The following is a 16,963-nucleotide window of genomic DNA, read 5'->3' on the forward strand; positions in this document are numbered from 1 at the left end:
AAAGAGAAGTTGCTGAATTGCAACTTCTTACCAAACTTAAAACCATGGAGAGACCTGATCTGAATAGAGACATTGGATTCTTCTCTCATTATACATGAAAAAGCTATTTTTAGCCATCTCACCCCTTGCTTTTTCCTGTAAGACCAATTGCAGTCATTAACAGTCGCCAACAGGTTTACCACACCTACCAGCCAATCACCCATTCCCACCCCCCTTCTGAGTAATCCCCCTCCCCACCCTCCTACTATATATAAGGGTCTGGTGACTTCTGTTTCAGTGTATCGGAAGAAGTGTGCATGCACACAAAAGCTCACACCAAGAACAAACTTAGCTGGTCTCTAAGGTGCTACTGGAAGGAATTTTTTTAAACAAACTAACAGAGATAAACAGAGAGAGGTGACATAGATAAACATAGATATGAGTGACAGATAGGTAGCCGTGTTGGTCTGCCATAGTCAAAACAAAAAAAATTCCTTGACAAATGGCTTTGTCATGTATAATGAGATAAGAATGGTTTTAAAACCATGGAGAGACCTGGTCTGAACAAAGACATTGGATTCTTATCTCATTATACATGACAAAGCCATTTTTCACCTTCTCACCCCTTGCTTTTTCCTGTAAGACCTATTGCAGACGTTAAGAGTTGTCAACAGGCTCATCACAGCTATCTGCCAATCACCCATTCCCACCACCCTTCTGAGTAATACCCCTCCCCACCTTCTCACTATATAGAAGGGTCTGGAAACTTCTGTTTCAGTGTATCTGAAGAAGTGTGCATGCACACGAAAGCTCATACCAAGAACTAACTTAGTTGGTCTTTAAGGTGCTACTGGAAGGAATTTTTTTTATAGATATGAGTGAATAAATATAGATATAAATACACAACAGAGATTGAACATAAACTGAGATAAAGTTACGAGGGCGGATGAAGAGAGAGATTGGCCCTGCTTAGAAACAGAGATGTATATTTTTAGGCTCCACCTCATTTTGGCGACTGGAAGCGGCTGCAACTTGTTCTTAATATTATTGTGTTTTAATTGTTTTGACCTTAAGGGCAAGTGAGTAATAGCAGCGACCACGGAGAGAAGGGCAAATGGCAGAACTAAGCACAAGCCAGGGATGAAGAGGCGAAGCAGAAAGCAGAAAGGAGAGGCCAGAAGGAGCAGGGAAGGGAACCCCAGGGCCACGCGGGGGGGGGGGGCAACTCCGACGGAGGAGACATATAGAGGGGGGGGGAAGCCCCTTCTCGACCTCTCTCCGGCCCCTCCCCCTCCTCGGGGGGGGAGGAGCTCTTCCTGAAAAACGCCTCCTCCCCTCCCCCACCCGCGTCTTCCTTCCCCCGGGAGGGGCGTTTTCCCAACCAACTTGAAAAGTGGGGGGGGGCGACACCATAAACAAACAACCCACCCTCCTCCTTTTTGCAGGGCACCTTTTTCTCCCCTTCCCCCTCCTGGGCCTTCTCGGGGGGGGGTGTCCTTCTTCCTTCCCCCAGGAGGGGCGTTTTCTCAACCCAATTGGGAGGGGTGAAAGGAGGCGGGGGGCGACACCATAAACAAACAAACAAACAAACAAACAACCCTCCTCCTCCTTTTGCAGAAAACGGGGGGAGCCACCCCGTTTTCTGCCCCCCCCCCGCTTTCTGCCCTTCCTTCCCTTCCCCCTCCTGGGCCTTCTCGGGGGGGGGGTGTCCCGGCCGCCTCAGCCGCCCTCTCGGGGGGGGAGCAAGCGCCCTCCCCCTGCCCCTCCCCCCTCACCTCTGGAGGCCGCTCCGCCTCCCCCTCCGCCGCCGCCTCCAGGCCGGGGGGCCGCCACCACCTCCGGCGCCGCCGCCGCCATGGGGCCGCCCAGCCGCCGATGCTCCCCGGACGCCGCCGCCGCCGCCGCCGCCCCGGAGCTGGGCTGTGTGTTTTTTCCCCTTTCTGCGCTTTACGGCCCCCGACGACGACACTTTGCGACACTTCCCAGGCAACCGACCCCGAAGGAGGCGGGGGGAGGAGGAGGGGAGAGGAAGGCGCACGCGCGAGGGAAGTGCTTCCGGGTTGGAAGGGGAGAGGCGCCGAGAGGAGAGTGCAGAAGGGCTCTAGGGGGAGGGAAGGCGAGCCATAGAGAGGCGCGCGCAGAGCGGCAGCTCCTAAATAACAATAATCAAAACATATCGTATGATTTCATTATATAGTATAATATGTTGTTGTTATTCAACCACCACCACGATCAGGCTCCCCCATTTTTATTTCTAGGTTCCAGTCCTCCTTTCAAGGCTTCCAGGTTGCCTCATGTGGCAGAGAGTTCCGCAGTTCAACTCTGGGTTGTTTCAAGGAGGACTTTCTGTTATTTGCCCCGCATTCAGCTTCACAGAATATCCATGGAGGCGCAGGTCCATTCTGTGTCCAGGGCAGCTGTCTACCATCTGGTATGCAGGCGGAGACCCTCCCTACCCGCGGACTGCCTCGCCAGAGTGGTGCATGCTCTGGTTATCTCCCGCTTGGACTACTGCAACGCGCTCTACATGGGGCTACCTTTGAAGGTGACCCAAAAACTACAACTAATCCAGAATGCGGCAGCTAGACTGGTGACTGGGAGCGGCCGCTGGGACCACATAACACTGGTCCTGAGAGATCTGCATTGGCTCCCAGTGCATTTCCGAGCACAATTCAAAGTGTTGGTGCTAAACCTTGAAAGCCCTAAACAGCCTCAAAGGCCCTGTATACCTGAAGGAGTGTCTCCACCCCCATCATTCAGCCCAGACACTGAGTTCCAGCGCTGAGGGCCTTCTGGCGGTTCCCTCATTGCGAGAAGTAAGGTTACAGGGAACCAGGCAGAGGGCCTTCTCGGTGGTGGCACCTGCCCTGTGGAACGCCCTCCCACCAGATGTCAAAGAGAAGAACAACTACCAACTTTTGGAAGACATCTGAAGGCAGCCCTGTTTAGGGAAGCTTTTAATGACGGAGGTTTTAATCTATTTTTAATCTTTTGTTGGAAGCCGCCCAGAGTGGCTGGGGAAGCCCAGCCAGATGGGCAGGGTATAAATAATAAATTATTGTTATTATTGTTATTATTCCAGAGTTACAAGAGGGAGAGGGAAAGCGTTCTCTCTCCCCTTTCTGCATGCCAGGCATAATTTTATAAACTTTTATCATGCTGCCTATCACTCACCTTTTCTCTAAACTAAAACTTTTATCTACACTATAATTTCCCAAACACTTCAGACTTTCCTCACAGGGGGGGTACTCCTTCCTGTGATCATTTTGATGCCCATTTTCTGAAACTTTTCCAGCTCTACCCTCTCCTTTTGGAGGTGAGGCAACCAGAATTGGGCACAGTATTGCAAATGCGGCTGCACCGTGGATTTGCATGTAGGAAAACTTGTCAAAATATCAACAAAATCGAAAGTTTTACAACAAAATGTACGTAATAAAATTACGGGTTTTGAATGCTAAGGGTTGTTTAATGTATATATCGAAAGCCATGTTTTCTTTTCCAGACGTGGAAGAAGATCAAGAAGCTGTCAAGAAGATCAATATCCAAACCGTGGCCAGGAGTTTGCCTATGTCTGCTCTACCCCTGGATCGTATGAACCTTTTCTAGCTCTGCAACATCGCCTTCGGGGGTGAGCCTAGCATCATCCGGCTCTTAAAGCAGGGAGGAAAAGGAGGAGGGAGTATTATTCTCGCACAAAACAGGGTGTCCGGAGTAAGCTTTGACTTCTCTCTCTACACAAACACAGTGTTTCATCAAAAGAAAACGCAGGGAAGCAAAAAGAGGTCCAGGATCAGCTCTTCCACCTTTATTTTTAATAATTATCCTTACACACACATACACACACACACACACACACACACACACACACAAACACCCCTCCCTCTGAGGTTCTGCCCGTCTCAGGAAGGAGAGCAGACATCAAACCCCAGAGCCCACCCCACCAGTCCTGGCAGGGATGAGGATGGCGTCGCCCCCCCCCCCCCCGACTGACCTCTCCTGACTTTCTCTCTGGCCAAGCCCAAGTTCCCAGGGGCCCAGAGATGGAGGGGCACCAAGAGAGGGGCAGTGTTAACCAGAGGGGCAGGGAGGGTTAGTACTGAAAAGTGGGGAGAGAGGGCACCCAGCAGCTGTTTGGGGCAGGGACGTTTTCAATGCCTCCATTTAAATCGGTGCTTTCTGAAAATCGCCTCGGCCAGGCATCCCCATTGGGGCTCAGGTGGGGCCTCTGGACGCTCCCTCTTCCTCCCTGCCAGGTGCGGAGGGGATCCTGCTCCAGCGGCAACACTTCTTGCATGGCCCAAAGCTGTCACAGAACTTCGAAGGAGCGGCGCCGGCCGGCTTCCAAAAGGCAGATTCCAGGGAACCCCAGGCAAAAAAAGGAGGACCTGTTGTTACTGAGAACTGCAGGACTAAGACGGTGGTCCGTTGGCAGGATAGTCTCCTTCTCTGACCCCCCCAGCATCCCCCCCTCACCTGCCTGGCTCCCTCAAGAGCCAACCAGGGGAGCAATTGACACACACACACACACGGCGGCTGAGCTCAATCTGTGAGTCGGTCCAGGGCAGGGAAGGAAAAGGAAAGAGGGGGGTGTCTCTTGCACCCCCGCATACACACACACACCCCAGGACCCCAGAGATGGCAGCAGCATGTCCATTTACATCCCTTGAGACTTTCTGAAAGCCTCTAACTTGTATCATCCTATTTGGATTTTTTCTTATAAAGTTCCCCCGCACACATACGTATTAACACAGTCAGCCCAGCCCCTTTTAGGCACCTGGTGATTGAAGAAAACCAAAATAAAAGGAGGCGGGGAGGGGGAGAGAGTCAGCCCCCCCAACCCCGGACACAGTAACGCCCCTCCGGGGACCCCTCTGCCGCGTTCCTCCCGGTCCGCTCGCTCTGTGGGGTCACATTATCTGGCACTGGTCTCCTCCTCCCGAGCTGGCTGTGTCTGGCAGGTTCATTCCGTCCAGGTCGAAGTTCAGGCCGGGGGGCTGCAGGAGGAAGAAGATGGGGAGAAGGGGGAGATTAGCCGGGACCCCTGCATTGCAGGGGGTTGGAATAGATGACCCGCAAGTGTCCCTCACAACTGTACGGTTCTATGGACTATTTCCTGTTGTGCCGGAGGGCAGGACGTTAACCAACAAATTGCAAGAAAGGTGATTCTGACTAAACCTCAGGAAGAGCTTTCTGAGAGCAAGAGCCGTTTGGCAGAGGAATGGGCCCTGTCTGAATGCTGGTTCTCCTTCGCTGGAGATTTCCAAGCAGAGGTTTGTTGGCCACCTGCCAGGGATGCTTTCGCCGCGATTCCGGGGGGTTGGACTAGATGGCCCTGGGGGATCCCTTCCAACCCCACAATTCTTTGATTGGCTTGCAAGAAGGAAAGGTGTGGGCAGAATTAAGAAGGGAGCTGTGGTCCAGCTACATCTGGAGGAATGAAGGAAGGGAATGCCGGTGAGACAGGGGAGAAGGAGAGAGAGAGACAGAGAGAGAGAGAGAGAGAGAGAAAGAAAGAAAGAAAGAAAGAAAGAAAGAAAGAAAGAAAGAAAGAAAGAAAGAAAGAAAGAAAGAAAGGGTCACCATCTGCCCCCGGCCCAAACTCACCGATTCTCCTGCCAGTTCCTTGGGGGGATGGCCGAGGTCTTGGAGCTGGAAGGCAGAAAAAACAGGCAGCGGCATCAGCAAGGAAACCATGGCAGGGGGCTCAATTTCCTGCCCTCCGTGCCCTCTCCCCCCTACCCACCTGCTGCATGAGGTCCAGGACCATCTCAAAGCGGGCCTTGTGCTCCGTGTCGCCGTCGGAGGGCAGCTCGGCCTCAAACTGCTCGCAGATCCTGCCCATGATTCTGTGCTGCTCCTGGTACTTCTCGAACTGCTCCTGTGGCAGGGAGTCGCGGTGGCTCTGCAGCCACTCCGGGTACTGGGGGAGGAAAAGAGGGGAGGGTGGGCCAGGCTGCTCCTACATGGACTATAGGAAGCCCGATTTGGGCTCATCTTCTTCAGGACTGTCTACACCAGGGGTAGGCAAACTAAGGCCCGGGGGCCGGATCCGACCCTATCGCCTTCTAAATCCAGCCTGCAGACGGTCTGGGAATCAGCATGTTTTTACACGAGTAGAATGTGTCCTTTTATTTAAAATGCATCTCTGGGTTATGTGTGGGGCATAGGAATTCGTTCATTCCCCACCCCACCCCAAAAAAATATAGTCTGGCCCACCACATGGTCTGAGGGACGGTGGACTGGCCAACGGCTGAAAAAGGTTGCTGACCCCTGGTCTACACTAAGTGGGTCTCCAGGGTTTCAGATGGGTATCTCTCGGACAGCCACACCTGGAGAAGCACTGAACCTGGGCCCTTCTGCTTGCTCTTTATCACTGAGCGATGGCCCTTTCCACTAAAAGTGAAGCAGGTCCTTAGTCCTCATGTTTCAAAAGGTAAAGGTAAAGGGACCCCTGACCATTAGGTCCAGTCGTGGCCGACTCTGGGGTTGCAGCGCTCATCTTGCTTTACTGGCCAAGGGAGCCGGCGTACAGCTTCCGGGTCATGTGGCCAGCATGACTAAGCCGCTTCTGGCGAACCAGAGCAGCACACGGAAACGCCATTTACCTTCCCAACGGAGCGGTACCTATTTATCTACTTGCACTTTGACGTGCTTTTGAACTGCTAGGTTGGCAGGAGCAGGGACCGAGCAACGGGAGCTCACCCCGTCACGGGGATTCGAACCACCGACCTTCTGATCGGCAAGTCCTAGGCTCTGTGGTTTAACCCACAGCACCACCCGCATCCCTCCTCGTGGTTCTAGTGTTGTTTTTTTCCAGGAATGTAGGGAGCAGCCTTACACTGAGTTAAGACCCTTCAGCCTACCTGCGCTCCTCTCCCATCCTGCTTAGGATGCCAGGGGCTGATCCTGGGACCTTCTGCATTCAAGGCAGCTGTTCTGCCACTGGGCTACGCACCCCCCCTCCGTGGTGGGCCCTTCCCCCTTACCTTCTCGGTGATCTCCTTCAGGGAGGGGTAGAGCACGTCTTTCGACAGCAGGTTCTGCATGATGCTTTGCATGATGGGGAGGAGGCTCCCTTCGCCATCTCCTTCCTCCAAGCCAAGGCCTTCCATGGTCTTTGCAAGCTCCTCTTCCGAGACGCTGGAGTTCTGCGGGAGAAGGAAGGGGGGGCGGCTGCTAAGGAGGCCGGGCGAGGAAGCCAACGTCTTCACAGAAGGAGAAGGCAAGCGATGGCCTCCATCCCCGCCGGCTACGTTCTAAGTCCCCTGCCCCATAGGAGGCTACCAACCCGGACGGCTTTAAAAGAGGAATCAGACAAATTCATGGAGGAAGGGAGGATCCTGCTCTGGGGGTTTCCCTTGCCAGAGTGGTGCATGCTCTGGTTATCTCCCGCTTGGACTACTACAATGCGCTCTCCATGGGGCTACCATTGAAGGTGACTTGGAAACTGCAATTAATCCAGAATGTGGGAGCCAGACTGGGGACTGGGAGCGGCCGCCGAGACCACATAACACCAGTCCTGAGAGATCTGCATTGGCTCCCAGTACGTTTCCGAGCACAATTCAAAGTGTTGGTGCTGACCTTGAAAGCCCTAAACCAGGCATAGGCAAACTTGGCCCTCCAGATGTTTTTGGAACTACAACTCCCATCATCCCTAGCTAACAGGATCAGTGGTCAGGGATGATGGGAGTTGTAGTCCCAAAACATGTGGAGGACGAGTTTGCCTATGCTTGCCCTAAATGGTCTCAGCCCAGTAGACCTGAAGGAGCGTCTCCACCCCAATCGTTCTGCCCAGACGCTGAGGTCCAGCGCTGAGGGCCTTCTGGCGGTTCCCTCCCTGCGAGAAGTGAGGTTACAGGGAACGAGGCAAAGGGCCTTATCGGTAGTGGCGCCTGCCCTGTCGAACGCCCTCCCACCAGATGTCAAAGAAATAAACAACTATTTTACTTTTAAAAGACAACTGAAGGCAGCCCTGCTTAGGGAAGTTTTTTTATGTTTGATGCTGTATTGTTTTTAATATTCAGTTGGAAGCCGCCCAGAGTGGCTGGGGAAAGCCAGCCAGATGTGCGGGGTATAAATAAATTATTATTATTATTATTATTATTATTTCCAAAAGTGGCCAGCTGGGAGCCCAAGTGGGACCCTGAGCACAACAGCAGCTCCGCAGTTCCCCACCACCTGTTATTCTGTGGTAGATTGCTCTTGGGCATGGAGGTTTTGCTATCACAGCAGACCTCCGCATGGCGAGGCTGGCCTTCTGGATCAGGCCGGCGTCCCGTCTAGTCCCAGCCTCCTGTTCTCACAGCAGCCAAGCAAATGCCCCAAAGGGAATCCCGCAAGCGGGCCCTGGGTGCAAGAGAAGCAGCAGCGCTCTCCCCGTTTGCAGTTAGAGCAGCAACCGGGACAGACATCGACGAAACGGGGTCTGCAGAGTGGATCCGCCACTGGAAACGCAGAGGAAGCGTTTCGGAGAAGCCAGGGAGGCAGAAAGGGGTTCAGGAGTTTACCTGGAGGTCGTCTGCGTTCTTTGCCAAGCCGCTGAGCGTCTCTTTCAGGCAGGAAGTGAACTCCTGCTGGGAGCTGGAGTCGCTTCCTGCAAAAAAGCGAGGGAGAAAAGTGTTTAAGAGACCCCGGGAGAGGAAAACGCATTTGGTTTTCAAATGAAAAAATATTATTTCTATATTTAGACCATTTCTACACCACTTAATAAGTTTTCCTAAATATACCAATGTCTTCAGTGGTGCACGAAAACCTAAAGTGACGACTAACAACTTGAATGACAAATGTTACAAAAATATAAAGCCACACACACATTTATATACGTACTTCCTGAGAAAGTTGAAGCAGTTTTAATCTGATCCGATATTTCAATTTATGTAAGTTTTAAAGCACTGTCGTGATTTTTTCCTTGATTTTACTGTTTTATCTTTTTGGTAAATCGCTTTGAGGGTTGTCGTTTGTTTACACAACCAAGCAGTGTATAATTTTTACGAAATAAATAACCCAGCCTCAGTTCCTTCCGCTTCTGACACACCTGCCCTCTCGGCCTCTTTGCTCTCACCCAGGAGCCTGAAAAGGGATGCAACCTCACCGCTCCCCCGTCTTTATTTTGAAAGGGCCCCAGAAATCCTGCAACGGGAATTTGGAGACTCCAAGGGCCTGAAACTCGCTTGAGGGAAGAAGGGGTTCCCACAAAACATCCATGAGCTGCCATGGCAAAGGTCGCGATTCTGTGCTGAGTTGCCCTGGTGCCCCAAATCCATCCGTCGGAAAAGTTGCTTGAAGTCGGGCAACACTGGCATTCTGACTCAAGTTCAGGAAGAACTTTCTAGGGGTAAGAGCCATTGGATAGTGGAGCAGGAAACCTCGGAAGGTGGTGGGCGAGATCTCTTTCAGAGGCTGGGTGGGCATCGTGCCAGGGAACCTTTAGCTGTGATTCCAACTGTAAAGGTAAAGGTCAAGGGACCCCTGACCATTAGGTCCAGTCGTGGCCGATTCTGGGGTCGTGGCGCTGATCTCGCTTTACTGGCCGAGGGAGCCGGCGTACAGCTTCCGGGTCATGTGGCCAGCAGGACCAAGCCGCTTCTGGCGAACCAGAGCAGCACACGGAAACGCCGTTTACCTTCCCGCTGGAGCGGTACCTATTTATCTACTTGCACTTTGACGTGCTTTCGAACTGCTAGGTTGGCAGGAGCAGGGACTGAGCAACGGGAGCTCACCCCGTCACGGGGATTCGAACCACCGACCTTCTGATCGGCAAGTCCTAGGCTCAGTGGTTTAACCCAAACCGCCACCTGCGTTCCCACATACAGTTCTGCAATTCTACGTGTAGCAACAACAACAGCAGTTCTCCGGGCCAAATTCTGTGCGACTGCCATAAAACTTAGGGAGCAAGCTGTACTACCAAAATGATTAAGGTTTTAAATGACAATTTTAGGTGATCAAGATTTAATGTATATTTTTAACTGCCACTATATCCGAATTGTCTCTGTTATACCCAATTGCAATTCAATGCGTTCCTGCTGTGTTTTGTGATTTTCCTGATATTGTAAGTGAGCCAGAACTGGTCTGTGGCCATAATAATAAAATTCATTCATTCATTCAAATTCAGCTGTCCTTCATTGGAGGTTTTTCAGCAGAAGTTGGAAGCCCACACAGCATTTTCAAAGCAACACCAGTTTGAACTCACGCAGGTTAGAAAATGCATGGATCTCTTTGGGGCAGTGAGGTATTTTTAGCTAACCAGTGGGAGTCCGTGTGTGTGTGTGTGTGTGTGTGTGTGTGTGTTTTGAAGAGCATTCGTTTCAAAGAGCCCCTTTCAAAGTGTCATTTTTAACACATATTTTTTATTTAAGAAACAGCATAGCGGTAAGATCTCTTGATTGATGTAAAGCAGCATGAAAGGTGCTGGGTCTAATGTTCAGACGGAGGCCCCTTAGCTTTGCTTCATAAATGTGTGATAAATGTGTCCTCCAGAGATGGCGGCACTGCACATTTTGGGATGTTGTCTCAGGGAATTGTAGGGACGCAGGTGGCGCTGTGGGTTAAAGCCTCAGCGCCTAGGACTTGCCGATCGAAAGGTCGGCGGTTCGAATCCCTGCGGCGGGGTGCGCTCCCGCTGCTCGGTCCCAGCGCCTGCCAACCTAGCAGTTCGAAAGCACCTCCGGGTGCAAGTAGATAAATAGGGACCGCTTACCAGCGGGAAGGTAAACGGCGTTTCCGTGTGCGGCTCTGGCTCGCCAGAGCAGCGATGTCACGCTGGCCACGTGACCCGGAAGTGTCTCCGGACAGTGCTGGCCCCTGGCCTCTTAAGTGAGATGGGCGCACAACCCCAGAGTCTGTCAAGACTGGCCCGTACGGGCAGGGGTACCTTTACCTTTACCTCAGGGAATTGTGGAGTTGGAAGGGAGCCCCAGGGCTCATCTAGTCCAGCCCCCTGCAATGCAGGAATTCCAGCTCAAACATCCCTGACAGATGGCCGTCCAACCTCTGCTTAAAAACCTCCAAGGAAGGAGAGTCCGCAACCTTCAAGGGAAACCATTCCACTGTGGAACAGCTCTTATTGTCAGAGAGTTCTTGCTGAAGTTTAGTCAGAATCCCCTTTCTTGTAACTTGAAGCCATGGGTGCGAGTCCAGCCCTCCAGAGCAGGAGAAAAGAAGCATGTTCCCTCCTCCATGTGACAGCCCTTAAGATATCTGTTCTCCAGGCTAAGCTGTCAGGAGCTTCTCCTACACTCGAGTAGGACCCTGGCAGAGACACATGCCCAGCTGGCATGTTCTCTCCCTCCTGGTCGATCGTTTGGGAGCTTCAAAAGCTTTCTTCAGCCTGAACATCAGAGCGACCGATGCCAACAGACACCGGCACACTTAGGGATCCGCAGAGTTTGCGCATCATGTGCGTGACAGACCTCAGCAACTCAGCATTTTGGCTAATCTACTTTATTTACAAATAAACACACACGGAGCACTGCAACATGGCTCCCTCTCTCTCCAGCATCAGACAGCAAAGAGAAAAAGAACAAAGGACAATAGTCCCACTTCACAGAACACAGGAACACAAACATCCTGTCTCCATCACTTCCCTCTCGGTGGAGTCAAAACATATACCGTCATGCGATAGAGAACAATCCCATAACTGCAATCACGGAGTAGGAATTCTAACATCCGCAGCTTCCTCAACCATTCCTTGGCTTCCAGACCCTTGACCATCTCAGTCACCCTCCTCTGCACATGCTCTATCTTTTCAAAATCCTCCTCCAACGGAGATGCCCAGAACTGAACACTGGACTCCAGGAGGGTTCTGACCAAGGCAGAATAGAGCGGGACTATCACTTCCCTTGGGATGTGGGTGGCGCTGTGGGTTAAACCACAGAGCCTAGGACTTGCCGATCAGAAGGTTGGTGGTTCGAATCCCTGCGGCGGGGTGAGCTCCCGTTGCTCAGTCCCAGCTCCTGCCAACCTAGCAGTTCGAAAGCACGTCAAAGTGCAAGTAGATAAATAGGTACCGCTCCGGCGGGAAGGTAAACGGTGTTTCCATGCGCTGCTCTGGTTCGCCAGAAGTGGCTTAGTCCTGCTGGCCACATGACCCAGAAGCTGTACGCCGGCTCCCTCGGCCAGTAAAGCGAGATGAGCGCCGCAACCCCAGAGCCGGTCACAACTGGACCTAATGGTCAGGGGTCCCTTTACCTTTTTATCCCTTCCCTTGATCTGGGCACTAGACTCTTCTCTTTCTAGCAATGTCCAGCTGGAGAGAGCAAGGCTTTCCGCTAAGAAGAGGGGCGAAGAAAGAGGAGCTCAAGAAACTCCCCAAAAGTAACTCGCTCACCGACTCTGCCTGCTGCTTCGGAGAGCTTCTGGAACTGCTCGACCAAGTGGGGTTCCTCCTCGGCCAACTCCTTCATGGCCTTCTCAAACTCCGCCGTGGCCTGGGAGGCCAGTTCGCTATCGAAGAGGTCCTGGAAGAACTTCTCCTGCGAGGCAAAGAGGGAATCCTGGGAAGAGAAAAGCGAAATGGGTGAGACGAGCAGTGGGGCTCAGCCCCCCCTGGATTAAAGCAGACGGAAGCCCTGAGTCTTGCCCTGACCGACCAACATGAATAGCCCACCAAACATTTGCCTAGCCAGCTGGCTAAGTCCAGGAGCAAAAGGAAAATAAATAAATCTGTTCTTAAGAACTTTCCTGTCCTTTACTAAGAAACCAGAAGCATTTTTACTTTGTAGGGGAGAATATTAACAGACAGGATTATAAACTGTTTTTATATGCAACAACAGCAGCAAGAATATTTATTGGCACAAGAATGGAAGCAAGAAGAATTACAGACGAAAGAAGAATGGCAAATGAAATTAATGGATTATGCAGAATTAGATAAATGAACAGGAAGGATTCGAAACCTGCGGGACCAGAGATTCTTAGAGGACTGGAGTAAATATTTGAACTATTTGAAAAGCAATTGTGATAAACAGATTACGCTAGGAGGACTGCAAAAAGTTCTGTAAGGAGGGCTTTGTGAAATGTTGCAAGGAAGACTTTGATAAGAATTCTTAGATAAGGACGATTAAAAGTAATAGAGAAATTAAGAAATGCAGAACAAGTGATAAAGAACGGAAAATCTTTAGAGGTTGTTGACGGAAGTCTAAATTACTGTATAAGATAAGAAGTTATGTTAAATGATTGTTCGAACTTATATGTTAAAAAATTAATAAATAGATATATAAATATAAAATAAGAACTTTCCTGTCCACTCGCCTGGAAACAAAACTCACTCGCCAGAGGAGAGCAAGGCAAGGAGCTATTTAGAAGCTCAAATCAGCACCACACTCGGCCCTCTCTGACATCTGCACACGTTCTTGTGTGGCCCAATGGACACATTTCACAGAGCGGGAACTGCAAATTGTTCTCAGGGTCAAGAACATGGGTAGGCAAACTAAGGCCCAGGGGCCGGATCCGGCCCAATCGCCTTCTAAATCGGCCTGCAGACGGTCCGGGAATCAGTGTGTTTTTACATGAGTAGAATGTGTCCTTTTACTTAAAATGCATCTCTGGGTTATTTGTGGGGCATAGGAATTTGTTCATTTTTTCCCCTTATATAGTCCGGCCCCCCACAAGCTCTGAGGGACAGTGGACCGGCCCCCTGCCGAAAAAGTCTGCTGACCCCCGATCAAGAAGCTGTAGGCTGTTTCAGCAACGGGGAGAAGAAGCCACGGGCGGTCAGAGGTCCTGTCCCTGTGCGACCCTCGACCCCTGCCGAGCCAAGACCCCCAAGGCCCATCTCCTTGGGAGCAAGGGGCTGCCCTCTCTCCCCCAGCTGCCCCACACATCCCCACGTTCCCAGGGGGGCACTCAGGTCCCCTGCCCTACCTTGGCAGCATCTCCAGGCGATTTCTCAGAGACGCTGCCGTCCCCGACGGAGGCAGTAGAAGGGGGCGGCGATGGGACTGGCTTGGCCTTGTCAAAGTCATCGAGGGCACCTAGAGGAGGGGAGAGAAAGAAGAGTGATGATGCAAGGCGGGGGGGGACCATTATTGTAGCAGCCACCCCCTCCCGAGGGAGCAGACGTGAGCAGGTACCATCTCCCCGAAATCCAGACGGCAAGAGAGGGGTTTCTTTGCTGGGGGGCCCAGGGTGGGATTTACCCAAGGAAGAGGCACCTTCTGGGGGCTTCCCAGCACACAATGGTGCAGGAAGACCCCCACCCCCACCCCGGTGTTTCCCAAAGGGGGCGATATCACTCCCTGGGGGGCGCTGTAATGATCCAGGGGGCGGGAGAAGCAATTGGGGGGGGCGTTGAATAAAAATAAGGGAGCGGTGGAAGAATAAAATTTTGAACGACTGTTTGCAAACATTTCATCTGTTGCATAATGATGCTGACTAATGTAACATAAAGTCACAGTGATTATTTTCCAAATAAACACACAAAATGCAAGTTATAACCGATCAGTCCGCCGAATGTTGCCACGTTTTGATAAATAATGCTATAATTTCAAGCTCCAAGGTGCCTTATTTACAACATCTTTCTTTACTACATTGCAGGACGTAGGTGGAAATATAGATACATAAAAGAACGCAGATTTGTCACTGCTGCATTTCTCTCTTCACTTAAAGTAGGCAAATTTAATGGCCAAATCCGCTTCCAACCTGCTCCTTAAACCGCCCAGATCCTGAGCAGAATCTCTTTTCCAGACTCCACCTTGGAAGGAAGGAGCGAGTGCGAGGAGGCGTTGTGGGAAGAGGAGACACGGAGGCCAGGATCCTGCCCCTATTGAGCTCAAGGCAGATCCTGGCTCCAGTTTGCCTAAGCAAAAGCGGGTTTTTGAAAAGAATGGAAAGCCCAAACGTTCAATTTGGCAGGGCTGCGAAATGACAGAAAATCTGCAACAATCCTGACACACTAAAGTCCTTACGAAAGGAGATAAAAGTTCAAAACAGTGATGCAACTGAAAGAGAGAACCACCTCCAGACTCTTGCCTCACCCAAGAGGATCACAGCGTTGTGTTGAGCAACAACAACAATCCGTGCTGAATAGGGGCGCTGGATGAGGTCCTGGGAAAGGCCCGGGTTCAGATCTTGCCACTCCGCCAGGGAGGAGTGTGGCCGCTGCCTTTCAATCTCACAAGGTTGTCGTGGGGATTAAAGTGGGGGGGGGGGCAACGCACACCACCTTGGGGAAAAGGTGGGTCAAAATGTGCCCCACTGCAAAACGCGCATCGTAATATTATTTTTTTGCTATTTATGTATTGATTCATAAAATTGATATACCACTGATGGTGTTAAAAAAAATTGATCCTCCTGAAGAGCAAAACAATAAAGTTATCGGGAAAAACAGTTAAAAACAGCTGTTGGAAACATTCAAAAAATAATTAAAATCAACAATAAGCTAAAAATTAAGAGACATTTAAACATTCCGCCTATCTGGATAGTCTTGTTTAAACAAAAATGTTTTTAGCAGGCGCTGTAAAGAGCAGAGCAAAGGCCCCTGTCAAGAGGCAGGGAGTTCCACAGGGTGGATGCCAACACACTAAGATGCTGGTTTCTTAGGGATGCAGAATGGGTGCCGTACGGCACCTGCACCAGTGCCAGCTCTGCAGATTTAGCAGGGTGGGCGTATATGGCGTAAGATGATCCCTGGTCCTAAGCTGCTAAGGACTTATATTGTAAAATCCTGAATTTGTCAGGGCAGCAAGAAAGGGCAAGGCACAAACGTCAGAAAATGCACTCGTGAGCGCCAGGTGAGCCCCCAGGGAGGAGGGTCACCTGCTGCCACAGAGGAGCCCGAGGGCAGCCTCACCCCCCTGAGGCAGCCCATGCAGAAGCCCTAGACCTGTGGAGTCGCAAGGGACCCCCAGAGGTCATCCAGCCCAACCCGCTGCAAAGCAGGAATCTCAGCTAAATCTTACATGGCAGAGGGCCATGCAACCTCTGCTTTAAAATCCCCAGCGGGAGTGCGTCATGTGGGGACGGGGAGGGGGGCACTGTGCCCAGCAATGGGGGTCTCTATCCACTCCGCCAAGAGGGCATTTATTTTAATTTGGGGAGGTGGGGCAGGGTTTTGACTCTTCCTGCTGGGACACGTTATAAGAGACCTTCCCACGTGCACACACACATATACAGACTTCTAAGCAGGGATATATAAAGCAGTATATGGGGAGCCCCTTTGAAGGAGAAATATGGGGAGAGTCTCTTTAAAGGCCCCCGCAGCGGGGATTCTCTTTGGGATGTGTGAACAGGGGAGGCATGGGGGGGGGGTCAATCCCCGTGTCAGACACTTTGGGGGGAAAGTGGGGAATGGAGGGGGGAGCCTCTCCCCCAATCTACACGCAGCTGCCCCCCAAAGCAGCCGGGGAGGCCTGGCAGGAGGCAGCCCCAAGGTCAAGGTCCTTTGCGGGGAGGACCTTTCTCTTTCTCCCTGCCCCCCTGCGGGGTGGGGCAGACCCAGACCCTTCTCACCCCACGGCCTGACACGCGTGTCGCGACCCTGATCGTGTGAACGGGGGTGGGGGGGAGGGAGGGAGGGAAGAGGGCAGTTTCGGGGCGGGGCTTGGGTTTGCGTGTGGCTTGGAGGTGGGTCCCCCTCCAACCCCCCACCACCCCGGGGTCTCCCCCTTCCTTACTCTCGAGTAGCTCCTCCAGCTCCGCGTCCTGCTGCTGCTGCTGCTGCTGCTCTTGCGGGGCGGGCGCCGCCATGTCTGCCGGGAGGGAGGCGGGGAAGCCGGGCAGCGAAGCCGCTACGGGCGGAGCCAGCCGGAGCCTCGCCTTCCCTTCCGCTCCTCCGCCGCAGCTCCGCCCTCCGGGATCGGGGCCCTTCCGCTTCTGCGCGGAGCCCAATGGGTCTACTCTGAGCAGGGCTCAGCTTCTCGTCGCGAGCCTGTTGCGGGAATTTTTGCATAGGTTGTTTTGGGGGGGGGCGGTATCTGCCCCTCCAGCAGATCTCATGCACATGCAGCCCACTACCAAAACCAGCACAATCACTTTTGTGATTTGTCCCCAC

General features: G+C 52.1%; 2 protein-coding genes across 2 annotated transcripts in view; both read right to left on the reverse strand.

Moving 5' to 3' along the window:
• DCAF8 (DDB1 and CUL4 associated factor 8) overlaps positions 1–1,906 on the reverse strand; it is a 29,737-nt gene extending 27,831 nt beyond the window's left edge. The window contains exon 1 of the mRNA XM_083715751.1: positions 1,755–1,906. The gene's annotated coding sequence lies outside the window, so the exon portion shown is untranslated. The remainder of the gene's footprint in view (positions 1–1,754) is intronic.
• Positions 1,907–3,878: 1,972 nt separating this feature from the next.
• PEX19 (peroxisomal biogenesis factor 19) lies at positions 3,879–16,700 on the reverse strand. The gene is made up of 8 exons (XM_083716065.1): positions 16,587–16,700; positions 13,837–13,946; positions 12,305–12,470; positions 8,487–8,572; positions 6,966–7,127; positions 5,723–5,899; positions 5,584–5,628; positions 3,879–4,973 (listed from the first exon to the last, which is right to left on the reverse strand). The coding sequence occupies exons 1-8, from the start codon at positions 16,657–16,659 to the stop codon at positions 4,887–4,889; spliced, it is 906 nt and encodes a 301-aa protein (XP_083572191.1). The 5' UTR covers positions 16,660–16,700; the 3' UTR covers positions 3,879–4,886.
• Between the last annotated feature and the right edge of the window lie 263 nt (positions 16,701–16,963).

The sequence above is a fragment of the Podarcis gaigeae genome, assembly GCF_964106915.1.
Source record: "Podarcis gaigeae genome assembly, chromosome: 16".
NCBI lineage: Eukaryota > Metazoa > Chordata > Lepidosauria > Squamata > Lacertidae > Podarcis > Podarcis gaigeae.

Excerpts from the sequence above, each read along its gene's own strand:
- PEX19 (XM_083716065.1), bottom strand. The coding sequence starts at position 16,659 with ATGGCGGCGCCCGCCCCGCAAGAGCAGCAGCAGCAGCAGCAGCAGGAC. Across the intron at positions 8,573-12,304 it reads CGAAGCAGCAGGCAGAGTCG|GAAGCGACTCCAGCTCCCAG; the intron begins GTGAGCGAGTTA and ends GCTTTTTTGCAG. Across the intron at positions 5,629-5,722 it reads TCCTGGACCTCATGCAGCAG|CTCCAAGACCTCGGCCATCC; the intron begins GTGGGTAGGGGG and ends TCTGCCTTCCAG.